The sequence below is a fragment of the Dermacentor silvarum genome, chromosome 2 (assembly GCF_013339745.2).
Source record: "Dermacentor silvarum isolate Dsil-2018 chromosome 2, BIME_Dsil_1.4, whole genome shotgun sequence".
NCBI classification, from domain to species: domain Eukaryota; kingdom Metazoa; phylum Arthropoda; class Arachnida; order Ixodida; family Ixodidae; genus Dermacentor; species Dermacentor silvarum.
In genome coordinates, this window is record NC_051155.1 from 247,199,602 (window position 1) to 247,208,735 (window position 9,134).

The 9,134-nt window shown below is 48.6% G+C and overlaps 2 protein-coding genes across 2 annotated transcripts; both read right to left on the minus strand.

Annotated features, from left to right (window-relative positions):
• Positions 1–3,358: 3,358 nt before the first annotated feature.
• Positions 3,359–6,129, minus strand: LOC119443056 (recQ-mediated genome instability protein 1). The gene is made up of 2 exons (XM_049662560.1): positions 3,767–6,129; positions 3,359–3,688 (listed from the first exon to the last, which is right to left on the minus strand). The coding sequence occupies exon 1, from the start codon at positions 5,917–5,919 to the stop codon at positions 4,294–4,296; it is 1,626 nt and encodes a 541-aa protein (XP_049518517.1). The 5' UTR covers positions 5,920–6,129; the 3' UTR covers positions 3,359–3,688; positions 3,767–4,293.
• Positions 6,130–6,281: 152 nt separating this feature from the next.
• Positions 6,282–8,588, minus strand: LOC119441260 (uncharacterized). The gene is made up of 3 exons (XM_037705897.2): positions 8,389–8,588; positions 7,207–7,383; positions 6,282–6,564 (listed from the first exon to the last, which is right to left on the minus strand). Exons 1-3 carry the CDS (start codon positions 8,482–8,484, stop codon positions 6,430–6,432), a joined length of 408 nt encoding a protein of 135 aa, XP_037561825.1. The 5' UTR covers positions 8,485–8,588; the 3' UTR covers positions 6,282–6,429.
• Positions 8,589–9,134: the final 546 nt, after the last annotated feature.

Sequence of the window (9,134 nt, forward strand, 5' to 3'; positions counted from 1 at the left end):
GAATTTACCCTTTGAAACAAACAAACCATGAACTCATATGGCTGCTAACACGTTGGTTTAGATCAATTTGCTTTTCGTTTTTTATTTGCAGCCTGTCGCGGCAGCCTCACGTGCAAGATCGCGCGAGCAAACGCCGCTGGCGCGCAGCTAAGCATAGACGGAACGCGCGGAGTGATACATTTTAATGACCGTACTTCTTGCGTAGCTTCCATAGCGTTGTACCTGATGTATGAAACGGAGTATAGCTAAGCCGCGCGGCAAAAGGCTTAGGTCGCTCTAACTATATAGTGCCTAGAATATACTGTATACTCTAGCCGGGGCTACTATTCATGCATTGTCAAATTCCACTATGTTGTCGAATTAGTCTTGTCAGCTCTGATTGGCTAAAAATGACGTCATACAAATTTGACACTATGGCGGAATTCGAGAAAAGCACTCCGGCGCGGCTGAGCTGGATTCGTTGTCTGCTGGCCCATTGTCTATGGCTGGCCGTCTGCTTCCAGAAGCCCCGAGTACGGCGGCTAGCGCTGGGCTTCGAAGCTGATGGGAGATTTAACTGATTGGCGGTTAAGACAATCGAGAGATGTCCTAGTATTGGTGTAAAGAAAGCAGGGGAGAGATGGAGCCGAGGTCTTACGGTCATAGGCAACTTCAAGATAAATAAAGATCAGTGGCATAGTCAGGATTTAGTCACGGGGTGGGGGCACGCACTTGACCGGCGGCGCAGGGCGGGACAGGCGGGTGTTGCTCGTTTTATGCCAGGTACCTAGTACACGGTACCTGAACACCTGCGGCCTCCACTGTGCCCCGGATAAATCCGAGCTCCGAGGATAAATCCGCGGATAAAACTCGCGGCACGCACCCGGGGCCGGCCCCCAAGCCACGACGCACCGGACCCACAAGTCCTTCTTCAGGGAGTCCCGATACCGAAGGTCGACTCACTTCGAATCCTCGGACTCCATATAAACAAGGACGGGTCCGGCTCCGCCACACTCCCTAGACTACAGAACACTGTGGCAGTACAGCTGACTCATCTGATACGACGCGTGGCAAATCGCCGCAATGGCCTCAAAGAGCACGACACCTTGCGAATGGTACAAGCCCTCCTGTACAGCCGCATTACATACGGAACTCCTTACCTCAACCTGAAGACAGCCGAGAAACAAAAGCTAAACCTCCTAATACGAAAGGCCACGAAGCTCGCCCTAGGACTGCCAACAACCGCCTCCACTGACCGATTGCTTCGCATGGGAGTTCACAACTCCTGGGAAGAACTTGCGGAAGCGCACCTCATCAACCAGATCCAGAGACTCAAGCTCACAACCACAGGCCGAGCAGTCCTCCGACGCACAGGATACGCAACCAACCTAGAACTTGATGGCGAACGTAAGGAAAAGATCATGTCGAAGCTCCGAGATTGCCTACAAGTTCATCAGATCCCTCGGAACATGCATCCAGAACACCATCGAGGCAGACGGCTCGCCAGGGTAAACGCCATCAGACACAAGCACCGTAACGACCCGCAGGCGCGCTACGTGGACGCAGCCAAGTATCCGGGCCGAAACGCTTTCGCCATCAGCGTCACAGACTACAGGGGAACGACACTGGCGTTGGCTACGATTCTCGCCAAACACGCGGACACAGCAGAGGAGGCCGCTATAGCACTCGCCACCCATACAAGCGACGATGCCATAGTGGTCTTCACCGACTCTCAAACAGCGGCACGCAACTACATGAAGGGTAGGATCTCCGTCAAAGCGATAAACATAATGAAACGTGGCGACACTCCTCTCCCCTACACCTGCATCATGTGGTTCCGGGACATGAGGGACTCGAGGGGAATGAAGCGGCACACACCGCGGCCCGCGCAAGCGTCAACCGGGCCTCCCCGCACGAGATTTTCGACATGCCCCACCCACCCAAATCAGCGGAGGAAACGGAAACAATACCGCTAACTTATCAAGCGTTACTGCAGCACTATCGGCTTGGACGCAGGGTATACCCCCCCACCACATCCAAAACTAACGAGAAACGAAGGCACCGACTACAGGCGACTCCAGAGCAATACCTTCATCCACGGAAGCTTACTGCATCATTTCCACCCGACGATATACAGCTACACCTGTCCACACTGCAACGTGCCAGACACCTTGGCACACCTCCTACTGCAATGCAAGCACACCTGAGCAAGCATTACAACGACACAACCAATAGCAGCAGACGCAGACCCAACCCTTCTCGCAGAGACGTGGGAGGCTGCGATCTCCAAGCCGGACCTGGTCGACCAGCGCGAACTCGTCGCCCGGGCCCGGAGGGCGATCCAAGCCAGAGGGTTCCTGGAATAAGGGACCCTCCCACCTCGACTGCCAACTAACTCACTGTTTCAAATAAAGGTTTATTCATTCATTCATTCCTAGTACACAAAAATGTCGGGCGGTGAAGGAGGGGGGGGGGGGGGGCTCAGCCCAGTGCCTCCCCCCCCTAGCTACGGCCCTAATTTAGAGGTTTTAATTAAGCGACTATAAAGTAAAGATAGGCATGACAGATGATAAGATGTCATTAGCTCAAGCATTGGAAAACCTCATCAGCTTGTCTGCTGCACCACCCAGAAGTTGTAAAGGTTGTAATGCTCGGCTAATCGTGCAATTGTTCCGGAGCATGTGTTCCTGTTGCATCGGCGACAATGTTTCCAGGAACTGAGGATGTGAAATAAAGGCCTCAGATGTGGTGAGCAGAAAGCATGTGGCAAGGGATGGAGAAAGTGACGGCAACTGCAGCAGGCCAGCGGCATTAAAACCTACCACAAACCAGACAATGTTGCGATATGTCTGGAATATGGAGAAAGAAGTCTTGAAGCACTGACACGCTTTTCCCATGTGCACACTAGGCAAGTGAGAGCATGAAGACAATGTCAAAGGAGGTTGGTCTGCAAAGGCAACCCCTCCCCTTTGCCTGACCTGACGTTATACTCCCTCCTAAATTTTCTTCCATGGTCACAACCGCACAAGCAGCATGCTCCACAACCTGCATCACCGTGGCCTGCATATTTACAAGTGTTCTGTGCTGCATCTGCCGCACCCGTGTTGGCTGTGTCATGTCAACCCAACCACAAAAAGCAGCATAGTAACTGCTTAATTTCTTCAGAATCATGTGAGGAGTCATCTCGGCAAAAACAACTGAAATGTTTGATCTATTAACTTAAAAACCTCACATTGGATCACATCAGCTTGGTAGCTCAGGGTAGTCTTCATGATTAATTCACAAGGTTGCCGCTTATATATGTAGCCAGTTGCCTCACACTGGCCTGTTTTACTAAAGGTCTGTCAAAAACATTTGTTTCACAGAGTATCATGCTAATACATAAAATAAATGTAGCTACAAGAGTAGTAAATGCAGTTGAAAGAAGGGCACTAGCTTCAGCGCAAGGTCAATGTGTTAAAACAATAAGACTTTATTACTTGTTCAATCAATGACCAACTAGGTACTATTTCATGACTGCAGCAGAAAAAAGGCAGCATGCAATATCAAAATAAGTGAATGATATGTAGCTGTCAGTACAGGGCAATAAACTAGCCCTTTTGGATTCTCACTGAATTATTAATAACAAAGTAATGTTAGTAATGGTAACATTAAAAATGAGTTAACTTTTCCCATCAGAAACAACAGGAGGAGCATGTAGCCACAGCACCTGACAAAGAAAGGAGATTAAAAGCTTCATCATTATCCATTATTTATATCCATAATTACTGTAAAAAAGAAAACTAACCTTGTTCAGGAAGGAATACCAAGGCTCTTTATGCACAGGCACAAAACAGGGGAATAGAATAAGACTAGAGAGCATGGCAAGAGATATCTTGGTCTTCAAGTTGTGTGCGTTTTTTTTTTTTTTTCTACAATGAAACAATAAGAGTTAAATTAGGATGCAATAGGATGAACCAAAACGCAAAATGCCTTTGTCCATGACATGATAACAATGTGCAACCAGTTCCAGAAAGTTCACTAGGCACAGCCTCCAGGCCAAACATGAATTGCACCAGCTACTCAAACCAGTTAACATTGACATGTGGAAGAATATGTGTGCTGCTCCCACACAAATTTTCCACATTTCACTGTGCAATAAGTATGTATGCTAAATGCAGAAATATATGATTTCATTTGTAGGTGAGGTATTCTGCAGTGGAGGTATTATAGCAAACATTTTTTAACTCAAAGCCACCCACATCTGGCAGCAATCAACAGCACATACGTTATCACAGACAAACTTGGTGACTGAAAAGGAAACACAGTAAAGCTTCAGTCTTGCTTCCATTCATCGTAGTCGAGCAGCACAGGCAACTTCGCATCACTGCCAGAGAAACTTATTGTCAGCAGCCCATTCAAAGACCTCATTTTCTCTTGACACTGTGTCACCTTTCCTGCAAAAGTATCCTTGAATTTTGAAGACAGTTTGCATTTTTTCTTTGCCTCCGTTGCAGTCAAGTCCATCCAATTTGCCAACAAGGAATTGTCAATGGCCACTTCCAATGAAGCTGTATCATCAGTGACAATGGCTGAAAGCTGCCACATCTCTTCTGGGCTTACCTTCAGCTTGCTCGTAGGAGTGGAAATGTAGCCCTTTATAATCACAACCTCAGAGCTGTCTGGATGCTTGCCACCTTTCAACACAGAGCTAAGTTGTGTGTACGGAAGAGATGGAGATGACTGTTTGTCAACATTCCGTTGCTGGGGCTCCTCTTCAAGTGGCTCAACATTTCTGCTTGCGCTGTGAGTAGAAGTGCTTGGATGTGGCTCAATGTTTGGTTCACCAGCATCGTGCTCTTCATCAGAGTTAGCAGCACCCCGTAATGCTCCATCACCTGCCGCCAGCGCTTGGTAGTCGAGCTGCTCCCGAAGGAGATCTTCATCAACATCGTCATCGATACAGTCCGGCATTTCAGCTTCCGGCTCTAGTTTTCCCAGGTCAATCTGGCTCATTAATACATCATCTGGATCTATGTCTGTCCCATCAGCTCTATCCCACGCATCATCTACATCTAACCCTGAGCTGGACATTCGAACTGTTGTCGAGTTGCTGTTCGCCACAGGAATAGTAGTCGCTCTGCTGTCATTGTGGTGCTGGAAATCATGCCCGATTCGTGGCGATCCGCTCGTTGTGCGAACTCGTTCAAGCGGATCAGATGTGCGGTTATTGCTACTCTGGCGATTACTCGTGACTTCGCTGTCCGTTTCTGTGCGGTTGGCGGTTTGATAGCGCGCAGCTCCGTCCAGTACCTGAGCAGGGTCCCGACCTATCGCTCGGCAGAGCACTGCCTCTCGACAGTTCTCTTCCAAAAGGGACTCAACCATGCCGCCGAGGACACGGACGTTGTCCGCGCGTAGGAACATCACGCCGCGTCGGCATTCAACGGGACCCGTGATCAGTATCTTGATGCCAGGTCGCATGTCGACGCTCATGCATCGCACCGGTTCAAACTCGATAGCCTGCATCCGGCGAGTACCGTCAGTGAGCTCCAGCTTTAGCATCCTCTTCGGCTGCGCCTGCCACGGGAACGGCTTCTCAATCGGATCCGCCTGGACGATGGTGTTGGGGTTCTCGGTGTTTGTGATTTTAAGCAGCTGAGAGTACGCCGGCTGGCTGACATCACGCACACTGTCCACTTGGAGAAAAAATGAACCTTTCAGCATAAGCTTGTGAGCAGCGAGTGCACTCTCAGGCAGGCAAGTCATTCCCAGTTCCCAGAGATTTGTTAGAAGCAACTGGTAGTAGACTTGCTTGTACACGTCGCCGCCAAATTCCGTTCTTTGTACAGAAGCGGTGCTTCCGGCTTGAAAATGGCGGGCACAAGCTTGCAGCCAATTTCTATTAACTCTGATATGCTGCTGCGCAAATCTTTCGGCGAGATCGTCCACTTGGCTCATGATGCACTCTTCACAATTACCGTCAGATCGCCGAGGTGTGCTACATGGTCGTTCCTTTCTATTCCAACCTCTGTCTACAGTTTTCAGCAATCAACTCACAATAAAAAGCATCTTCAGCACTTGACATCAAAGCATCAATTACATTTCGTACGCGAACGATGCACTGAATGGGAATAAAGAATGTTCGCGCGCGACGTTTGCAAAACCACCGCGCTGGACCGCACAAGGTCTTTCGTTAGTTTCGTATATAGCAAAAACAAAAAAAAAAGGGTGGGGGAGATATATACCAACTCACTTTTAATGGTAAAATAACAATTTTACTAGGAATAATTAATAAACACGAACACATACTACAAATTGAAGCAGTGATTTTATTAGACATGCCGCGCCATCTACAGACAGCTGTAGGTAGTCACAGCGGCGGCAACTTTGACTTCTGTCCCATCGGCACAACGCGTGACATAGCGCGAGATAAATCCAAGGTGGCTGCGAAAGCAATGCCAACAGAAACTAGAAATGTCCACATTTGAGACTGTGCGTGAAGGGACTCTTCAGTTGCGCTGGCCTTGCAACTTGGTTCTGGTAGTCGTCGTTGGGATCCTTGTGATCTCCCAGCTGCTCGTCATGTTTGGTAACCACGTTTGCCTGAAATAATAATTAAAATAATAAAATAAATAAAAAGCAGCCTACAATTAATTTGATGTCATAAGATGGACGCAAAGACTAGCACCACGCACGCTGTAGGCGCTGTAGCTATTGCAGTGAACAGCTGTTAATGACGCATTCGGTGCTGACCTTCACGCTGACCTTCCGTATATCTCCCGAACTTTGCGGAGGAATGCACTGTCGTTCCACTTACTTTGTTAACAAAACGTCGTTTTATGCAATGAAGCACAAAAGTAACCGAAACGTCAATGGATTTATCCGCAAAGTTCGGGAATTATTATCTCGAAACTGGTGTCATCCTGAGAATTCGTTCCAAGTGGATCCGCCTCGCGACCTCCACAGCGAAAGTGGACTTATCTTTCAATGAGTACCGGCTCTCTGGAGGGTGGAGCCTGTACTTAATACCATCGACCACTCTACCCACTCTACGAACGGGCCATATCTGGTTGATCGTCACTCACGCCAAACGTGTCGAGGACTTGCCGCGCCGAAAGAATTAATGCACAGCGATGTCTCAATCCATGCAAAATTATGGCGAAATTGGCGATCGAGTTGGAGAAGCATAATGTCCCTGTACGTCTATCACTCCTCGTGCTGGATGTGTGACGTCACAACACTCACGTGGTTGGCAGCGCCACCGGCAGCAGACTCGGCGTGGTCCGCATTGTGTCCGGCAGCGGCGGCGACCTCCTTGTTCCGACAAAACCAGCGGCGGAAGAAGTTGCGGATTGCTGTCAGCCTGTCCATGCCCCAGTTTTTACCTTGCGGGGCAGAAGCGGAGCCCTCGTAGCACAAGACCTGCAGCGGTAGCACGGGACATATGTACAGAGAACATATACCCGCCGCGCGGTTCAATCACAAGGTTAGAGCGTGCACGCGTTCATTTAACATATAAGGACGAATGGGCGTCGTTCGTACGCAGCTATACGTAGCATGATAGCTCCGGAAGCGACCTGTTAGGCTGGCCGTTGTAGCCTAACAAATTCGTGCACAAAAAGTATATCGTTGCACGAGTAGCGCTAAACTGAGACGAGACGAAAGAAAGACACAAGGACGGACAAAGCGTGTCATTTTAGCGCATACGCCTGCAACCATGAACAGCTACCAACTCGCCCAGTTTAATATTCTTCACAAACAGTAGTATACTGATTTCTGTGGCTTTCAGCTGGCGCTCTTAAATATATATATATATATATATATATATATATATATATATATATATATATATGTTTCTGACCGCGCCAAGTATAACACGTATATCGACCAGACTGCTCTGGCATAGTGTGTATGACGTTGTGCTTGGCACGAGGTCGCGGTTGCGATTGCGGGCTGTGACGGCAGCGTGTCTAAAGGCGCTAATAATAATAATAATAATAATAATAATAATAATAATAATAATAATAATATATAATAATAATAATAATAATAATAATAATAATAATAATAATAATAATAATAATAAAAAGTCTGCGTGCTGAAATTTTGGCACACTCAGAAAGGCAAACCGTGAACTCCCTTGAATCGATAGCGGAAATTTCGCCTTGTTGGTTCATAATCATGTATAGCGCGGAGGGAGCGACCGCAAGAAGGACAAGACGACACACAAAGCATTCTGTGTGTCGTCTTGTCCTTTTTGTGGTCGTTCCCTCTGCGTTATACAACCCCATGATCCTTTGCATCGGGATGCAAAATCCTGCCAACCAACCAGTGGCCGCGGATGTTCCTTTCCTAAGCATGCTCCGATCCGTGCTATAGGATTTCTCGCCCACCTATACAAAGTGACTCGCTGTCGCATAGGCTTACCACTCTGTTCCAGGCCGTCACATAGGAGGCGTACATAGACGACTCGCTGAAGTTGCGGCTAAACTCGGTCAGCCTGTTCCTGTCGTCCAGGTTCATAGGCGGGCTCTGCGGGGGCTACCATGGGGACGAGGAGGCCCGACGCGAGGAGCCACGCATTGCATCGAACCTCCGGCTGCTGCAGACACTGCGCGTGCGACCGCGCACGGCTCGCCGCCGACGACGACGAAAAGGAAAGCGAGCAGTGGATGTTCAGTCCGTGACACATGCCCACAAATGGGGGATCGGCCACACGGAGAGAGTTCATTATTTAAGAAGGAATTGTGACGGATAAAGAAATTGTGATTAGCGGGAGAGGAAAACCACGTACGGTAACTTCTTGGCGGTGGATGGGGCTCGACCACGGTGTTGGAGAAAAAAAAAGAAGAGGACAAACAGAAAAGAGGGGGTTAAGAGTAGGGTGCAGCAGCATGACCAATTAATCATTGTCAGGCTCATTTCCTAAGCATACTCCAGTCCACATTAGAGAGAGAACGAGATGCATATGTTTGGCCCTAACGTCCCCATCGAAATGCGGCCGCCGTGGCGGGGATTTGATCCCGCGACCTTGTGCTTAATTAGCAGCACAACACCTCGCCGCTAAGCCACCGCGGCGGCTTCACATGTACTCCATGCCAACGGTGAAAGAGCGCTATGAAATGACTCTGAAAAGACGGTGCAGATAGAAAATTGCTTCTGTGCTTACAAAT

What these genes read in the sequence shown, in the direction of transcription:
- LOC119441260 (XM_037705897.2), bottom strand. Translation starts at nt 8,484, where the DNA reads ATGAACCTGGACGACAGGAACAGGCTGACCGAGTTTAGCCGCAACTTC. An exon ending in TGACGGCCTGGAACAGAGTG is followed by an intron (nt 7,384 to 8,388) that starts GTAAGCCTATGC and finishes CTACCGCTGCAG; the next exon opens with GTCTTGTGCTACGAGGGCTC. An exon ending in CCGGTGGCGCTGCCAACCAC is followed by an intron (nt 6,565 to 7,206) that starts GTGAGTGTTGTG and finishes TTATTATTTCAG; the next exon opens with GCAAACGTGGTTACCAAACA.
- LOC119443056 (XM_049662560.1), bottom strand. Translation starts at nt 5,919, where the DNA reads ATGAGCCAAGTGGACGATCTCGCCGAAAGATTTGCGCAGCAGCATATC.